We start from the raw sequence: 19,567 nt of genomic DNA, 5'->3' as shown, positions 1-19,567 counted from the left end.
TTTTGATTTTTTTAATGAGAAACTTCAAGGAAGTTAAATGCTTTTCTCTGAAACGGAACACTTTACCTCATCTTCAACATCAATAAAGACACTCATGTCCAACTCCTCTGGAAAAGTCATGCGATCATTGAGTTTAATTCTGTGCATAGTGGTATAATCAAAGTCAAATCTCTTCAGCTGTAATGTCAGCAGGTATGGAAAATGCAAGAACCGCAGACCCTAAATGAAACAAGGATAAGATTATGCTCCTGTTATCAGGAGTGGTATTTATTAGAAGTAATTTTTGCAAATCATTTGACCAGTCTTTACCTTCCTTGCATCACATTTCTTCTTACATCGCTCACAAAAGTACTGATTTGGGCCATCAAGGATCTCAGGCTGAATAAAAGCATGCAGTGCTTCTTCCTAAGAATAAAAACATGTTACCGCATTTTTAGAGTGTTTACTATGCAGGTATAAATTTACAATGAGATTGCAGCCACATACAAATACTTCAATTAAATCTACCACCAAAATTTGATGGACAAACTTTTGTACAGACACAATATTCACATAAACATGACCAGAAATCAAGCTTTCTACCCAGCCCAAGGTAAACAGTAAAACCACAATTACTGTTAACTGTATCTCGTTCAGTATTTGATGAGTACCAATTGTCTTTGTTTTTAATTTAAATTACATTTACCCCTGTTATCTTGCACATCACATTTTGTCGTGTCTGTAGAGTCATCTGTTGTGAAAATGAGCTTATTTTTTAACACTGCTTTGGCCCTGCTCTCCCAGAGTTTTGAGGTAGTTCTGCATTCCTAAAGGAGTTCTTCTAAGAGAGCCAATCCAATATTTACATGGGTAAAGAGGAAGTGGCAGAAAAAAAAAAGTTGCTCAGTTCCTCAATGAAGGCATGAAGACATCCTTAGTCCTATTTTACAAAGGGTCTTAGGAAACTACATTTGAAGATCCTATTTTTAAGTGAAAACTGGGGAAAGGGCGGAGGGAAGAGTACTTGAGTTTTGCTCCCAAAGGAGTGAGAATCAGATATGGCCATCTCCTATAAAGACAAAAGTAGTTTCCTCACTAAACCTTATGAGGCAACTAAGCAATAACTGGAATTTTGTCTTCTGACAGCTACCTAGTTTGGAGTAGTTCAAAAAACCCCAGAAGTTCTGTCATTAATGCTTATATCCAGGACTTCAATGATTTCTACTTTGCTCCTCACTACAGCAAACAATATTCAAACTACAACCAAATTGATCATTACTTCTCTCCCTAACACAAATTGCTGCAATGACACTGTACATTAAGGTGTAAATACTTGAGAACAAACTTGTTCAAACAGAATTCACTAAGAATATTGAGATGGGTTCACTGAAGAATTTTACCCAGAGATTTTGAAAGTTAAAACCTATAACCCAGTCAGCTTGCACTCCAACAGGCTCTGGGTTTCTGAACTCCAAGGGGAAGCCAAAGTTCTCTGTTCACCCAAGGAGGTGAAAACAAACACAACTTGCACAGAAACAATGTTTTTAAAATCATGGTCTCTTAATGAAGGGCTGTGGCTGCTCCCCTTAAGTAGGAAGGGGCTTAACAAGGCAGAGTAAACTCACCAGTCATAACATGGCTGGCAAAGAACTTAAGACTGGTATCTAAATCATGTTGTTTGGCAAGTCCCACTTTGGGAACAAATTAAGGATTTGCCAAGTTCTTCACAAAAGCCCCCAGTTCTTCCCCTTTCCCTTCTTTCTTTTCAAGAACGGAGGCAAGCAGCAAGAACTACAAAGCAAATGTTTTACAAAAGCTCTGTTGCTGCTCTAGGAGAAAGGACTTTTAAGAAAGGACCCTATTCCAGGTGACAACTTTTCACAAACAAAAAGCCTGCCAACCTCCATAGAACAACTGTACAATGAAGGCAGTCATCTCAATTTCCCATTTTTTGACCCAGCCAGAAAGGCCTTTGAACAGCCCTGAAATCACAGCTCGTGGGCAAAGACTCTCTAGACGTGTGAAAACCTTTCAGAGTCTGAATCAAACTGCTGTCTAAGTCTTTATTTCCTAAATGCTACAGAGGCTGAGTTGCTTTTTACTCCAGGGCCACAAACAGCTAATGTTTTGTAAGATTATGTACTGAAATGTGCTGAATCTCATTCTAAAATATAAGAAAAAAGACTAAACAAGTTAGAACCTGCTTTAAAACAAAGCAGAAAAAATGCATTACTGTATTTTGACTACTATTCAGAACTATTTCAGTGAAAGCAAAAAGTTAATGGCCAACACAGAAAACATGAATCAGAAAACATCACATAACGACATAATAATCACAGTGATAGAGCTCTCTCTTATGAGCCAAATGGCAGTTAAGGCAACAAAAATGTATTTCAAGTGTAAGAAACAAGTTGCAGCTCATGTATCAACATGAATATAAATGGGAATATATGAAGGATGGGACATAAATAAATGATTGTGTAATGCTTATGGAGCCTCATGTGATGTGCAATTTAACAAGGAAACACCCTATAAATTTTTACATAAGGCAAGAAGTGATGATGCTTTAGACCCCAGAGAAGGTAATGAAGTATTATTACATCATTCTTGAGGTTTCACTGCTTACCACACATAGTGAGCTGTGCTTTGAAAGGCCTGATTAAAACTCCTGGGACCTCCATTACTTTTGAGCTATATAAATAGCCACGTATTTTTCAATCCTTGGACAATGACCATTGCTGTTCCCCAGGCTTACTCTTTTGCCTCTTATACAACCTTTATACCCAGGCTAGTTCTGCTGATTAGGATGTTTCTTAATACAATTCCTATTCTAGTGCAGTTCACTACTCTCTACCCTGACAGTTTACTCAGCAAAACCAGTGACAAAGCTGCTAAGCTGCACAACCTATCACACCACACACCCCCTGCCCTGCAGCACCACCAGAAGCCCGCCTTACCTTAGAAGTTACCTTCAAAGTGGCAACTGTTATCTAGCCTTGGAGTTACTAAGCACTTCCAGCACTCCCTACACACACACTTCAAAATAAACCATAAATTATCAAGCTACAGATCAGGATGACAAAAGCTATTTAAACTTCTTTCTAGTTCAAAGAATCAAAAGAACAATACAGGCTGAAAGAAATTTCTGGAGATCATCTGATCCTAATCCCTTGCTCGAATCAGGTCCAACTTTCAGCACATTGCTCACAGCCTTGTCCAGCCAAGTTCTGAGTGTATCCAGTTCTTAATATTCTGAGATTTCTATCACTTAGCACACTAAAATGCTGAAACAATTAAACCTAATTATTGTCTGGCTCAAGAGAGGCACTTCAGACAACTTTCCCTCCATAAAAATGCATTATGATCTAGTCAGTAGCTTGACAGGTACCTTACTGCAAGCATTCGTAAATGTGTAAATTTGTAGAACATGTAAGTAGGAGCAGTAGAACCTTTATGAAAACTTACACAACAAATGGCATTTAGGCAAAACTGCTCTTGGAAAAAACTGGAAACTAACTGCCATCTCAGATTTTCAGAGCTCATCAGTTTCCCTGTATTCAAAGAGTACGTTCAATGAAAAATACAAGACCTCGTTGTTACTAATCTAGCTTGAAGAAAAAAGGAATTATCACATCATCCATATTCTGCCTTCAACGGTTTGGCAAGGACACCACAAAGTTCACATACAGTCCAAACTAATTTCTGCCCTAAAAAAGAACTACTTGTACACATACTTACACTCCCAAAAGAAAAGCTATAGTACAAAAGATCTTGAAAACTAACAACACTTAAAACACAACTGCATTTGCTACACCTCCGGAATACTTGTATCATTACTAGTTTTCTGGTATTACAAATCAACTCTCCCTGTTTTCTAGTAATATTATTTCAGCATCCCTATGAGTTCCTAGTTGCATCTACCTTTCTCTCAGCTGTTCATCCTGCAAAGTATTGGTTTTTACTGCAAAACACTTCAGCTTATGCCCAATGCTGTTAAATTCAGGCATCTCTACAAAAGTCACTAGTACCTACAAAAATCAGAATGTGAATTGTTGCTCCTGTTTACCTCCCTGAAATAAGCTAGATGCTTCTACGCCCAGATTTCTACTGACCTCAAGAAAAGCCTGATTCAGGGGTTTTTTTGACACCATACCCTTGAACAATGCAGATTGCATAAGTACTTTTTCAGAAACCATCTTGAATTACACACTGACAACACATCACTGCCCCAGAGGTTGTAGCTAAGCTGTCTTACTACACGAAGTTGGGGGATAGAGTGGGGAATCAGAAAGAAAAATTCCAACTGCAAACCTTAAGACCACACTGAAGAATTTCAGAATTAGCTCATATTAGGAAATAAAGCAAGCATGACATTATCCTTCCCAGTTCTTCAATGTCCCCATGTATTGAGAAGTAGTACACATATATATTAATGCAACATTTCAAGTATCTACATTTCTTTGGTAGTACACAATGTCGAACAGTGGGATAATACTCTTTAAATGGCATTCTACAGATTAACCTTACTTAAGGCTCATCCATCCATTCTCTCTCATTAGAAAGTAATGGAAAATCACTTACCTCTAACTAGAGTTCTTTGAAGGTAGTATCCTCCTTAGATCCCCTATCTTGGGTTGTGTCGCCTGCTGCAAGTTCCCTCAGGAGCTGACTAGCAAGGTCTAAAAAGTTTTACATTCCCTTCTATAAGCCCTATTAGCGCATGTGTGAAGTTTTTGATCTCTCACTCAGACCCCTTTACCTACACCTACTAAATCACCATCATCTATGGATCAATGGAGGATACTACCTTCAGAGAATTCCATTTAGAAACAGGCGATTTTTCCCTTCTCCAAAAGCAAGTATCCTCCATATCTCCCCACTGCTGAAGACTACAAAACTAAAAATTACATCTGCTATCGATCATACAAATGCAGGGAGGAGAATCAACTGAATGTAATCAGAGTATGAATTGAAAAAGCTCAAAAATTGAAGCATCAATACAAGTTGCAACCATGTAAGTTTGTGTAACAAAAATCTTAAAACTATTTTCCTCAATGTAGTTAACCCCGTAAATGCTGACTGAAAGGAAAAATATCAAATACTATTGAAAGTAATCTGATATTTAAGTCCTTATTTGTTCAAGTTTTCTGTTTTTACAAATAGACAAAGTCTTTTTTTAGCGTTGCTACAGACTTGTCCACTAAAGAAAAAAAATCTTCAATTTGAGACACATGTAAAATGCATTGTTAAATGCAGAATTAAACTACATGAACTGAATAGTTTTCATTACTTTTAACAGATCATAAAAATCTAATTACTGACTAAAAATTCCAACAAATAAAATTTGGTTCAGGGAATACTGCTAGAAATTAGCGTTAAAAAGTGAAAAGGGAAGCCATCTGTATAAAATATCAATCTGTATTAAGACAGCTTCAATTAGCTGCATAGTTCCAGAAAATTTCAATGCAATCTTAGAAAGAATTCAAAGGACTTTACTAACTTGGATCCTTTTTCCAAGATCAATGTCCCTCACCTTTACTACTTCTCAAGATTGGTATTTAAAGTTTCAAAGTATGAAGTACTTTGAAGCTACACTGCAGTTTAAATTAATTCTAACAATGCTTAACAGAATTACTGTTAAGAATTATGGACTATTAGTGCTTTAAAAATATTGCCAGCACAGTAAATATAGAAGGAAAAATACTTAATATATAATAAGCCAATTACACAAGTGCTTGTTTAGAACAACCTTTACTGAAAGAGTTGTTTGATTTAATCTTATTTTTTCTTACAATTCCATCCACAGTACAGGCATCCTAAGCCACAACTGTGGAATTTCAGAGTTTTTAATATTTTTTTTTTCCGGAGGGTGGAAAAAATTAAACAGAAGAACTTCCACAGCTTTACTAAGCAATAGATACGGTTGCCAGCAGCAGTAAAGCTGGAGCAAAAGTGACCATGAACATGGATGTGTAACAGAATTTTTGAATCATCATCAAATTGCTTATTAAAAGGATATGGTATTTAAGAAGTGAACTTTAAAAAGCACAGCAACAACATGGCAATTAAAGTAAAAATTTTATGTCAATGTTCTGTTCTTTCACTAAGACTGTCAACAACGCTATGAAAATTTAGCAGATGTGCCAATAAAAAGAACAACCCAAATAAAACTTTGTGATCTCATAAAAATCCCTCAAGTAAATGCTGAAGATTTTATCAGGAAGAAAATAATTGATTACTGCAGCCCTAAGGCAATAAAGTTGCATTTCCCCTCCCCTTATACATGCACCAGTAGGACTCATTGAAGGGCAAAAGAAAAAAAAAACCAAAACAAAAAATAAACCAAAAAGCCAAAAAAAAAGAAAAATCTTCTAGAACTTGCTAGCTGGTTCACTGCACAAAGACGAACACCCCAAGATGGAGTATCTAGGATGATACTTACCACGGAACCAATTAAACCACTGTGCCATTATGTATTCTATGTGTGTATGGATGCACTATTAGGCAGCATAATAGTACACACCACGCTAGCAAACGCCTGGCTGGAGCCATAGGGCCGGATGACCAAAGGGATATCCAGGTAAGTGTCGATTCTCCAGCCTTCATAGCCACACTCTAGACATCTCACATAGTCCTTCAGTTTGCCTTGATATAGTTGATTTATAAGATCAGCCTGAAAGAAACAGATTCAGCAACACAGATTTTAAAAAAAATGACCAACACCATATTTCTTTAGTTTTATTAGAAAATACCTTTTTGTTAATTAAGTCTAAATTGCATGGCTACACGTTTAAAATACCATTCCCCAGCAGGACATCCACCTCCTGATTTCTAATTTTCCCCTGCCCAACACGTGTATCAAACGAGCTTCCCAAATCACATTACATAAGCTTCAGTGTTCTTTACAGTCACATCTTAAGAGTGACTACAAAAGCACCAAATTGAAACAAGGCTGATCTTGCAGACGTTGTTAACAGACTGACCCTGCAAGTCCTTTCCTGTGTCTCCAGAGACAATTTACCAATTCCTCCTATTTACCAAACTACAAACCTCAAAACTAGCCTGCAAGGTGGCCATTTATCAGAACGTATCATGTGCCATGGATATATTCCTGACTTTCTCCCGCATTAAGAAGGGAGAGCTTGAGCTTCAAGAGGCCACAACAAAGCCTAATAAATACAGACAGCAAAGAAGTTATTGTGGGAGTTATACAGTCCCTTTCTGTGCTTCAGATAAAGACTGAGTATCCAGAGTACAGAATATTCCACTTTTAACTGGGGGAGAAAAACAGATCCAACACACTCTTGAAAGTTATACACCACAGTGTGATTAGCTTAACTATTGCATCAAATAAGAAAACTACCACAGATTTTCAATAAGCTGGTATTTAAAATTTAGTAAATTATTTTCATAATCATCTTTAGAAAAACCAACAAACCCTCACAATACTACACCACTGAAAGAAGACAGTTTTTCCAGCATTACCTGCTCCGTTTGCTTCCATTTCTGCTCCAAAGCATCAAACATGACTCTACAAAGCTCCTGTACATCATGCTGCTGCCATGCTGTTAGAAATTGAAATTATTATTAATTAAAACAAGAGATGTTATTAGTCCCAATACTGACTGTAGCCTGAGAATGCTTCCTGAAAAACTACTCATTTGTTTAAGTCTATACCTACATTATTCACTACTGGGCCAGTGTTCAATTCCACAGGCAGCTGCCTCTCAACGTAAGTCAAAAAAATAAGCAGCCAGCTTGCTCACAATGTTTATGTATAAACAAGAACTGTGCACGTAAGCAAGAATATGTGAAAAATACAGAACTGCTAATGTACACTGTTATCAAATAAACTGCTTCTGATTTCTGTCCCACTTCGTGCTGATTCTCCAAAACCCAACTTCCAACTCCTTATCATCACATGGTAATGGAAAAATCAACAGGTTATGGGGCAAAATTACCACACGTGTAAAAAAGACATATACAGTGTTTAATTTGTAGTTGACAATAATATGGGCAATTCCATAAATACAACAACTTGACATTTGTGATTCAAAACAGAAGCAAATTTCCTATAAACATCTACTTTTTTAGAAACAATTAACATATGTAATGACAATTTAATTACAAAAATTTAACACTTTTTACTTCAACAGCCTAAAACTCATAGACGCCATTTCTTGAAAGATCAGACACACCCCACAACAAAGTATCCATGTAGGCTATTTTGTTTTGATTGCAAAAGTTGATTCATTAATTACTTATAATTATTCTGGTATTCTCCCCCATGAACAGCAGTTTAGCCCCTAGCAGGCAGCAGCTGAAGCAAATCAGGCCAGTTTAATAGCTGCACATTACCTTCACTACTATCCCATCCAAAACTCCGTGTGACATCTGTTGTTTCAATTGCCCTTTTTTTGCTGGTCTGCAGTAAAACAAACAGCCTTTGAAGCTGGTAGGGGATACTCCTCTCAGGATCCTCTTCAGATTCTTCAAATTCCCACCTATTTGCAACACAAGATTTTTGACAATTAAAAATGCTTTGAAAACATTACTGAAGAGGGCATTAAATCAATATTTACTACATTTCAGGTTATCTGCCCTGTCACTGCAGCTCTGTTTCTTGAGTGAACTCAAATGCAGTTGCTTTCCATTTCTGCAGTAAAGGGCAATGATACTCTTTAAATGTAGAAACATAAAAACAAAGGAAAATTTTGAAGCCATTCACTGCACAGACATGAACTGCACTTAGCATCAAATTTAAGTTTGATGTTTTCAAGATTCTTTAAAAAGCTCATCCATGCCACAACCAGTAATTTATATTTTACTGAAAATCTGACGCTTTTAAGCAGATATCATTTTTAAGTCTGTCCAGCTTGACTTCAATTATGCTTTCTAGTATCCAAACAAGGAAATTTTGACAGGAGAAATTCCAAAGGGTCTCCTACCAATATGTACTAGCACAATTTAAGAAGCTTTTGATTCTGTATACTCACTTATACAATGCATTTCTAAATTCAGGAGTCATGAAAAGTGTTTGCAGAAGGCTGTTCAAGTAGCAAGTCATTGCTTGATTTACCAGCCCCACATAACCTAAAAATAAGAGAATAATGAAATGGAAATAATGCAAAAAAATGGCAACGCACTTCAAGAGTTAAAACATTTGACAAGAAAACAATTCTGTTACAGTGTTTAAGAATTGCATTCATCTGTTGTTATTTACACTTTAAAAATGGAGGGAATGTTACAATTTCTGAGAGCAATAGAGAATAATAGTTTACATAACAGAAATAATTCTCCTGAATGATATGAAGCTGGTTTTTTGATGACAGTAACACGTAATATTTAATGCTGAATACTACACCAATGGGGATATAGGTAACTATAAATATTTTATTTTATATAAAGATTTAAATATTTTACAGAATAAACTAGAATTTTCTAGGGAACAATTGTGTATCAGCTTACTTATTGCCTGATGTCAGCTAAAAGTATCCCAGTAATAATGTTAATATAATTTGTATCTGCACTGGTTTTACTATTGTCTTAGAATTAGAAATAAAATAAATCTCAAGTGCCCATACAATAATACTATTCTAGACCCTTCCCCCTTAAATAACTAATTAAAGAAACTAATTAAACTACTATAACTCTGTGTCATTTTTACTAGCTGAAAATGAAATTGTTTTTATTAATCTAAGCTGTAATTTTAAGATTTTCTCCAAAATATGTAATATTAGCAACAACTGATAAGCAAGGAGCATATACTAAAGCATAATATAATAAAGAAATTAAATATGCCTATTTATACTCTGAAAGCTATTGAAAAAAACCATAATCTCAGTACCATACTAGTAATGAAAAGGCAGGTACTCCACACTCTTCTGTGAAGAGACTGAGTCAGAACATTTGTACCTTATTATTTAAACTGTGTAAATCATCTTCACAGTTAGATTAAATAGAAAAAAAGGTCAAGTAAGGAAAGGATGGAATACAGTCCTTCCATTTCTAAAGTGATGTGATAATATCATAAAAAACATGATAAAAAATGTAGCAGTGATGTGGTTATTTTTAAAATAAATTGCAATTTATTTAAAAAAAAAAAAATCCTGAGGTGCCACTATTTGAAAATGTGCTAAAATAATCACAAATAAGCATTGCCTTTACAAGAGAGAACACGATACCTGTCTCTGATTTGCTCAGGACTGAAGAATAGGAGTAGCTTTGACTGACATAGTCATTGGTACATCCAATAGAGCCTTCTCTTGGAAGGGGGCCTATGAATCTCTCCTGTGCACTGTCATCTGTTGTACCTGACTCCTCCTGAAAACACAAACACACCCATTTCGTGCAAAAGTTAGACAATACATTTTTACTGAAGTACCTATGAGTTTTACCCTTCTCTCATGGCTACGAAATCAATTTTGCTAGGCACACCACACAATTTTTTCAAAACTGCAGATTCAAAGTGTAACTTCAGTTTTGTCCTCTAAATTCTCAACCCCTTGACACATTGTTCTTAGCACTGGCAGAAGGAAAGGTCCTTTGGAATATGGCATAACCAACCACAGTATTACAATCCACACAACAAGCAAGTTTGCAATTTAGCATCTCCTATGTCTCAGTTTTCTGCACTGAAATACAGAATAAGATTTTTTCCAGACACCTAAATTTCAGTCCATTACTCTTTCAGAATCATCCTTAAATTCTGATCTTGAGCACAAATATTTACAAGTGGGGTTTCTTCCCTTTTTCAGATAATTAAACTCCACAACAAAGGCTAAGTAGGCCAGCATTACACTGATACAAGAGCTGAGTAATAAATCTTAATACATCACTAGTCTATCCAATCATTGATTTAAATACATTGCAGCTGTGTGTATCATATAGTTGAGAAATAGAAAATTTCAAAAAAATTTGTTATGGCAAACAGCAGCTTCTAGCAACACTGCCAACTCTTCTTTTAGATGTATCTATACACAGATACATTTATTTTTCCGTAAATGTAAATGTGAAAGCCGGTAGCTGCTGTTGATGCAGTGCTGCTGTTTCTGAGAATTCTGCCAGAAGGTCCTAAGTTGCTTTCAAACACCCAGAGGAAAGGGATTGGATATATGATTAAATATGTATTGTTAAGACCTACCTCTGAATGTATCAAATATTAATTAATCATATACCTTAGAAAATTACTTGCAGCAAATATCACAAATGTTTGACAAGCATGAAGAGTGTGACAGCAAATCATTACTAATGAAATTGGTCCCACTCAGAAGAAATGTAAATATAGATGTAAATAAAGTCTGTTGAGAAGGTCCTCAGAGAAGCTTATTATGAAATACTCAGCCCAGTTTTATTTCATTTTCTGACCTTACACAAGCACTACAAAGAACACACACATCTCTCCCCCAACACTATGGCTTATGGAGCTGAGTGAAGATTTTACTCACCGGCATTACATGAGGCTGCTCACCATCCTTGTCTGTCAGATGCAGAAAGTTCTTCTTCCCTGGCTCAAAACCAGCATCAAGAATGGTTTTGTCACTGTTCTGATCTATTGGAGTCTGCTAAAGATGAGTAAAACAACAGAAACATCACTTTTTTATTACAGATCCATATGCAATTAACACATTCCATCCAAGTACATTGCTTGACGTGGTTGCTGACACAGTAAGACCACAAGAAAATAAATAATTATCCAGTAAACAAAACACACATCATTAGTACTGAAATAACTTGGGAACAGTTTAGGAAACATTACAGTATAATGCTTAGATGTTGGTTAATTTATTGAGGAGTCAGACACTGGTCTGTAAGTTTCTAGTGAACATCACATTACCCAGTGTCCTCTACAGCATACAGACACTTTTTTCTTTAAAAGAAAAAAACAGTTACTTTCAGCAGGCTTAAACATGAGCTGAAATAAACTGATTTCTATTTCTTAACAAATCTTATAAAATTTTCTAGGTGCATCTAAAGAAATCATATTAACTAAAACCAATGCTGATTTACAATAAAGCATAGGAGTGATAACACATTTAAAGAGGTCTAAGAAACATGGGGAGTCACTACACAACACGCTGCTGCTGCTGCTAAGAAAACATTTCTCAAACAAGACCACAGGAAACTGAGATTATTTATCATGGGTATTATTATTAAAAATACATACTGATAACGAAAACTAATATTACATCTGAATGATCATATTAGTTTTTGTTTAATCATTAAACAGATCTATCATTAGAGAGCATATTTGGGAGACTAGAATTCAGCCAAATCAACACAGCGGTGTCAGTCTGCTGTGGCACACTCACCACAAAATGTTACAGGAATGAAATGAGACTGTGCAACACAGAGGAGGTTTTCAATTCTGAAGACCGAAGTGTTTGCTACCAAGAGGAAACAAAAAGCACCCCTGCCATACCGTGTCAGTGACATTATCTCCATTGCCCCACATCAAATCAAAAGATCCATTCACGTAGCCCACTTTGGAAGCCACGTCTTCAAAGAGCCGTTTAAGTGGGGTGGAAGCCGGCAGGTTCAAGGTAATACGCTCATTCACTGTCTTGGAATTCGTGGTGTCCTGTATTATACACAGCACCCTGGGCTCCTCAGCAGCACTCTCTGCCTGGAATGACAGCAGACAACAATTCATGAGGAAAATTAAGAATACTTTGGAATTTAATTGAAAAATCAAAACACAACTTCACCAGTAAAATGAAGTATACTTTTAAAACCTAAGGTTCCTAGGAACTCAACTTTATTTTTCAAAGTAAGCATTAGAAAATTAAGAACCTTCCAGTTTTGAAAAACATATAAAAACAAGCTCCATTTTTATAGAACAAGAAGGAATTTGTACAGGTGTGGGGACAGAGAAACCGCTCAGGTTCTGCACAGAATTTCAGACAGCAAGCAGATAGAAGACTGCTTCAAAATCAGGAACAGACTTCCAAGTCATCACTTCCAGCTCATATCTTGCTTTGACACAATCATAAATCCTGCTGAGGCAGAATATACCTTTTGTGACTTTCAGAAATGCTAGTGTAGTGGTTTGGTCCAAAATACTCATTACTGTTTATCTGCTGTGAGATAAGAATTAGGAGAAATGCAAAACAGGCACTAAACTTGAAAGAATATAAAGAAGTTTATTAACAGACCTAAAAGAAGGAAAAAAAATCATACCACCTTCAGAACTCTCCTCCTCCCCCCACCTTCCTCCCTTCTCCCACTGACAATGTGAAAAGACAACCCTTAACATGTTCAGTCTGTTTACTACTTTCATAATAACCTTGTTCAGTCCATTTAGAAAGAGAAGTCTCTTCTTGCTCATGCTATGAGAACATTATCACAACGAGACAGCCGCCCACTTCCAAATATTGTTCAGTCCATTCAGGAAGAGGAGTCTCTCTGCCTGCGTGTGAGTCCTTTCCCCCGACTTGCAGCTTTTCCCGCAACTGCTTTCGAGGGTCCACTCTTGAAGTTTTTTGGGGTACAATTTTAAGGTTGAGCCGTTCAGAAACAAAAGCAGAGGCCCTTCTCCTTCCCTGGGAGCAAAGGGTCTTCATCATCTTCATCATTAGGACTATCTCTGGGAGCATCTCTAGGGACTGAGGTTTTCTCCTTTCCCGTTTGGAGTAGAAGTCCTCATCTGGTTCATCTCTACGGACTGAGGTTTTCTCCTTTCCCGTTTGGAGCAAAAGTCCTCATCTGGTTTATCTCTCCCTGTCCAAACTTCTCATGAAATTACAGCTGCGTCAGCATCTGCCTATCTCAGCGCAGGTGCTTTTGCTCACGAGTTGAACACTCCACCCCCCATATCTTCATGAAATTACAACAGGATACTCTGATATATCATAGCTTCACAACAGAATTTCAGCTTTAAGCATCTCCTCTCTCTCTTCCCTCAGGTTTTCAGCTCTTCACAGCAATAAAAGGGTTAATCTCACCTCGGCCTTGCAGCTTTGCAGCTGGAATGTTGAATTTTCTTATCGCAGTGGAGAGGGGGGAGAGCCGAGCTGCTCCGGCTGCCCACGGCAAGGCAGTGGGGGGGGGTTCCATGGCTGGAACAGGTCCATGGCTTCAGGATGGCCGTGGCCCGGCCCGGCCTGGCCCAGGCAGGGCCTGGCCGGGCCCGCTGGCCCCCACACGGGGCCCGCAGCCACCTGTCCCAGCGCCGGAAACGAGAGAGAGCTTGGAGGGGGAGTTTGCCTATTCTTAAATGTGGATCACAGAGGTGATCACAACTTTAAGTGGCTTAGAGAATTGTCCATATTCAAACTGGCCAGCTGATAGGTTCCTTCAGTTCCCAGAGGAAACTGTAAGCACCCCTTAGCAAGGACGTCCCTTCCGGGACTATGCTTGCTAACCTATGACAGCAACCCAGAAAATTTGCAAGCTTCCAAGGAACCTTAGAAGCTGACCACTAAACAAGGTTTTATAATGAAGCCACCAACTTCCTACTAACTCCACTGCTGTCTGAGTTGCAGGAGATATTCTTCTGCCTGAACAAAGCAAGAAAATTAGCATTGACAAATGGCTACTGGACAAAGTAAAAAGAGTTTAAACGGAAACTTCAATGTACCTAAAATCAGAACAATAATGATCTTGAATGAAAGTGGCAATGGAATAATAATAAAATTTTCTGGACCCAGGTAAGCCAAGAAAAATGGCATCTTTCCAACACTGAAAACCCAGCAAAAGATCTAAGCAAAATCAATTAATTATCTTGATTATCCAAAATTGTAGAACAGCAAGGAATAAATGATACTTAAATACACATCTCATAAGAAAGGATCAGGTACGTAAAAGGAATTAGTCCTCCAGGGACTCAGCCTTTTCAAGTTGTAACACACAGAAAGCATTAGTAATGTGTTGTCAGGGTGCCCAAATCTCAGTCCATGGCTAACGGCCACGGCATCTAAAAAGGCAAAAAAACACATGCAGTGCTATCATGATTCTCAGTGGATAAGAACAATAAACGGCAATAATTATGTTCCTGCTAAAGCTCTCAGCCACATCACAAGCATCTTCTAGAGAATACAGAACTATAAAGAAGATCTGAACAACTTCAGAATCCCTTGTAGTTCTACACAACCAGCCTCACAACACATATCAGCACCATCAGAGTGGTACGGTCCTTTTTGAGAGCTCTTACATCACCAAACCCTTTGAAAAGGACCATGGACATTGCAGCTGATGCTGCATGCCTTTATTACACAGTATTCCAAGATCTGCTGGCAGTGTTCATGCAAGGATAGAATAAAATGTTAGCTGACTGCAGCATCTATTCCTATCATTGTCACAAAAAAGTTGTTAGAGAAAGGCAAACAAAACCACCCTCAACCCAATCTGTATGATGTTAATTTGCTTTCGACTATGATTTTTCTTAAGACTTTGGAGTCCAGTTTCTTTAGGTTTATCAAATGTAATATCCTGTGTGGAAGCCTTCATTAACTGCATGCTCAAAAAGATTCAAGGCACTATTTGCAGCAAATCCATAACACTTCATCTTCATACATTTCATCTTTATGGGAGAATTTTACATTTATCAACTACTTTCCAAGAAGACATGCAAAACTATTTTTGAAACATTAACCACACATTAAGAAGAAAACACAATTTGGAAGTCAAAGTAATTTTGATGTATTATATCCTCACTTTCATCTACAGCAGCCACAGAGACGCACAGGGCTGTACTTAAGTAGACTAAAATTAAATTTCACCAGTGATTACTTCTCCTGGGCTCTTTCCTTGAAACTTCCCAGCACAGCATCTTTTTTTTTGTTTTTATCTTTTTTTTTTTCCTTTTTTGCTGAAGAAGCAATTTCCCTCTTTCACTGTGTGGTTAGGAAAGAGAAGGTAAAGCTTGTTCAGTGGTCTTTCTTGATTTTTTTTTAAGAAGATGAGCAGCAGCTAAGACCCAACAAACTTGTAAGATCAGCCTATACCTACATGCAGGTCCCTCAGCAATGGTAAAGGCTTGCTCTGGGTGGAAGCCCGCCCTCCTCTCTAGAACAGCGCAGGGAGGTTAAGAGGCACTTGCTACTATCCATACAGATTCATCTTGGAAAATAGAAGTTAATTTGGATTTAATTGTCCCCACACTGATTTCGTATTGATCCTATAACTTGATGGGCCACTGCATATGATCATATCATGAGCAGCTCTCCACTGGAGACTTCATTCCTTGTGCTACTGCCCTTCCATAAACCACCTCGGTAACTGCCCTCCTCCCACTCTCACTTTCCCTGCTGCCTTGGATGGTGAATCAGTTGCGACCTGCATTAGAGTTGCTACTGAAAATAATTAGACACAAAGTATCTGAGGGATGGAAATAACACTAAGGGAACAAATTACAGATTACAGAAGATTTGCTGGTTGGGTTGGTGGAAGTCGCATGTCACACAAATCCTCTCTTCCTTGTTCACAGATGTAATTCTGACAGACTGAACTGGTTTAACTCAGGGTTAGTATAGCAAAGGGTATTAAGCCGTCATTCATTCACACTGCCACCCGCTTCAAGTTGTTAGCAGTAAATAGATAGAGCAAAAATAACCTCAGCCCAACTCTATGCATGGAGAGCATTCACACATACCAGCTGAACTAGGAGACAACAATGCAACACCTTGTTTTAAGACTTTACTACAAAAATAGTGTGAAAAGCAATACTGGCCAGAGATAGATCCCTCAACTATTCTGACAGGCTGTTATCAAACCAAGTCCACAACAGAAACACAAAAATTAACTTTAACCATTACATAATCTGATACATTTTGAGAGCAAAACATTTCCTTTTTTTTAATGCAGAGAGAGCGCCAAAGCCTCACACGCCAGTGTAAAATCATATAAGCACATACTCCAATTTGAAGCTACCATTAAGACTGAATTTAATTGGACATCATCTTTGTATTCAAGAACATGCACAGAGAGTTTAATGTCAATAGCTCATGCTCATGTTAAAATAAACAGAAGCTACAGCATCATGCTGTTATTGTGTTTCTTGGTTATCATTTTATAAAGTTGACTTCATCTGTCTACCTGTGAAAATTTCTTCTTCATTTCAGCAAAGATACTCTGTCTGCAACTCCAAAACATATCCTATAGTATATGAAAACAAAATTAACAAGTCATAATTGAAAGTTGTAAAATTACTTTTATTTTATATAAAGTCACCTTTACAGCATAAAAAAATACTATTACCGAGTTTGAAAACACCATTCACAGAATAACTTACGAAAGAATAGTCCATTTTAATATTTAAATTATCATAGGAGCAGTGTTACAGTGTCAGTTAAGTTGTAATACACAGAATACATTTCATAAAGAAGTGAATGGATAAGAAAATGTAAACAATAATTCAAGATATAAATTCATACTAACACTTCCCTTGATTATCTTTAAAACACACCACAGACATAAGTAAATGTTTTACCTCAAATGGTTCAAAGGTAGGATTAGCATACAACCCTGTAATTCACTTTATTATTATATTTATAAATTATGAAGCTGTCCAGTTTCATATGAAACTGTTCTTTCATGCCTGAATTATTTCCTGTAGGGAAGTTTTATTAATATGAGCCCATTTTGAAGTATGAAGGCAGTAAAGAGATGAAGTTACTGGCTTTATTCCTAACACTCTTAAAGTAAAGCCTGCCTTGGTATCGCTTACCTACCATCAAAAATTCAACAACAAATATTAACTGCACAAAATTGTTTTCTGACTAAACATCAAATTAACCAGTTTCTGACTCTCAAGTGGTGCACTGTGTATTTTTCCAGAAAGGAAAAACAGGAAGTGGGAATGAAGATGCTCATATCACTGCTCTTTTCCAAATTTCTTCAACTGTGCCCTCAGTGAAGATTATAAAAACCAAAACCACTGATGTTATCTTTACTGACGTGCCCTATTTGCCCCACCAAAGGACCTATAAAAATAGCCCAAATTAGACTACTGCATTTAACTTCTCAGCAGAATGACACATAAGGCAAGACTTTTTTCTTCACATACTGAGAACTGAAGATCCTGTTTGGAAGTTTTAGTATGTCAAGACTGTGTCTAGCAGTTTCCTTTACATACCAGTTTGTAATTTCAGATTTGAGAGATTTCAGATTTAAATCACACAATTTAAATCTTTTGCTGCTTACTGGTTTTACCTGCTCTCAATTGAAAGTCACGTACATTTTGTTAAAATGACCCAAAGGTTAATGGAGTCCCAGAACCACAAATCTGAAACTGCTGATTTGTAATATTATCATTATCAAATACATTGCCCTGTGTCAAAAATTTAATTAAGACTTCCAGTTTTCCTCCTAATCAGGGACTCCAAAGAACCTTGACTTCAGCCTGAATTCCTTCTCTCCACAGACAGGCAAGCCAAGTCTGGTACACAAGGGGCATGTGTAATTCTGTACTGTGCTATTTGACTTGGTGCACACAGTGGAGGGTGGGAGGACAGGCTCCAGGTATCACCTGCACAGAACTATCTACAGGTTGCTTCTTTTATAAAAATGTTCTTGTGCTGGCTTCTCAGCTCTTGTTTTTTCAGTTAAGGACTGCTGGAAGATTTTCAAGAGCTACTTCACTAAACAAATTCCACATAACAAATCAAACAAATCAGATTTACAAATTATACTGTTTATATGATGTTCAGAAATTTTAGAAGTAACAGAGAGCTTTCAGCTGCTCTGACAAGACAAACCACAAGCCACAGAATCACAAAACCATTTAGGTTAGAAAAGACCTCCTAGATCATCGAGTCCAACCTTTAACTGATGATTACCATGTCAACCAGACCATGGCATTAAGTGCCACATCCAGTTGTTTCCCGAACACCTCCAGGGATGGGGACTCCACCACCTCCCTGAGCAGCCCCTTCCAATGATTAACAATCCTTTCTGTGAAGAAATTCCTCCTGATATCTAACCTGAACTTCCCTCATTGCAGCTTCAGGCTGTATCCCCTTGTCCTGTTTCCCGTTTCCTGCAAGAAGAGGCCAATCCCCACCTGGCTACACCCTCTTTCAGGCAGTTGTGGAGAGGGATAAAGTATATGAAAACAAAATTAACAAGTCATAATTGAAAGTTGTAAAATTACTTTTATTTTATATAAAGTCACCTTTACAGTATAAAAAAATATTATTACTGAGTTTGGAAACACCATTCACAGAATAACTTAAGAAAGAATAGTCCATTTTAATATTTAAATTACCATAGGAGCAGTGTTACAGTGTCAATTAAGTTGCAATACACAGCCTCCTTTTCTCCAGGCTAAACACCCCAAGCTCCCTCAGCTGCTCCTCATAGGATGTACCCTCTAGACCCTCCCAGCTCCATTGCCCTTCTCCGGACACGCTCCAGCCCCTCAATGTCCTTCCTGAACTGAGGGGGCCAGAACTGGACACAGCACTCGAGGTGTGGCCTCACCAGTGTCCAGTAGAGGGGGACAGTCACTGCCCTGCTCCTGCTGGCCACACTGTTCCTGATCCAGACCAGGACGTCATGGGCCTTCTTGGCCACTTACAGCTGCTGTCAGTCAGCACCCCCAGGTCCTTTTCCACTGGACAGCTTTCCAGCCACTGGTCCCAAAGCCTGT

At 37.6% G+C, this 19,567-nt stretch overlaps 1 protein-coding gene across 3 annotated transcripts in view; it reads right to left on the bottom strand.

Moving 5' to 3' along the window:
• USP47 (ubiquitin specific peptidase 47) overlaps nt 1-19,567 on the bottom strand; it is a 52,994-nt gene that overhangs the window by 20,787 nt on the left and 12,640 nt on the right. Inside the window, exons 2-11 of one of the 3 annotated variants that reach the window (XM_042035592.1) lie at nt 17,014-17,073; nt 12,401-12,604; nt 11,427-11,540; nt 10,164-10,302; nt 8,976-9,072; nt 8,338-8,483; nt 7,465-7,544; nt 6,503-6,652; nt 310-405; nt 67-219 (exon numbers count right to left, since the gene is read on the bottom strand). In XM_042035592.1, the coding sequence (XP_041891526.1) occupies nt 67-219; nt 310-405; nt 6,503-6,652; nt 7,465-7,544; nt 8,338-8,483; nt 8,976-9,072; nt 10,164-10,302; nt 11,427-11,540; nt 12,401-12,604; nt 17,014-17,073 (1,239 nt within the window). Of the gene's footprint in view, nt 1-66; nt 220-309; nt 406-6,502; nt 6,653-7,464; nt 7,545-8,337; nt 8,484-8,975; nt 9,073-10,163; nt 10,303-11,426; nt 11,544-12,400; nt 12,605-17,013; nt 17,074-19,567 lie in introns of all 3 variants that reach the window. The other 2 variants (XM_042035591.1, XM_042035594.1) reach the window with 2 other exon arrangements.

The sequence above is a fragment of the Corvus kubaryi genome, unplaced genomic scaffold (genome assembly GCF_017639235.1).
Source record: "Corvus kubaryi isolate FWS band 111438036 unplaced genomic scaffold, C.kubaryi_AGA036_p1.0 37384, whole genome shotgun sequence".
Classification (NCBI taxonomy): Eukaryota; Metazoa; Chordata; class Aves; order Passeriformes; family Corvidae; genus Corvus; species Corvus kubaryi.
The sequence above is the reverse complement of the archived record's forward strand: the minus strand, read 5'-3'. Positions and strand labels throughout refer to the sequence as shown.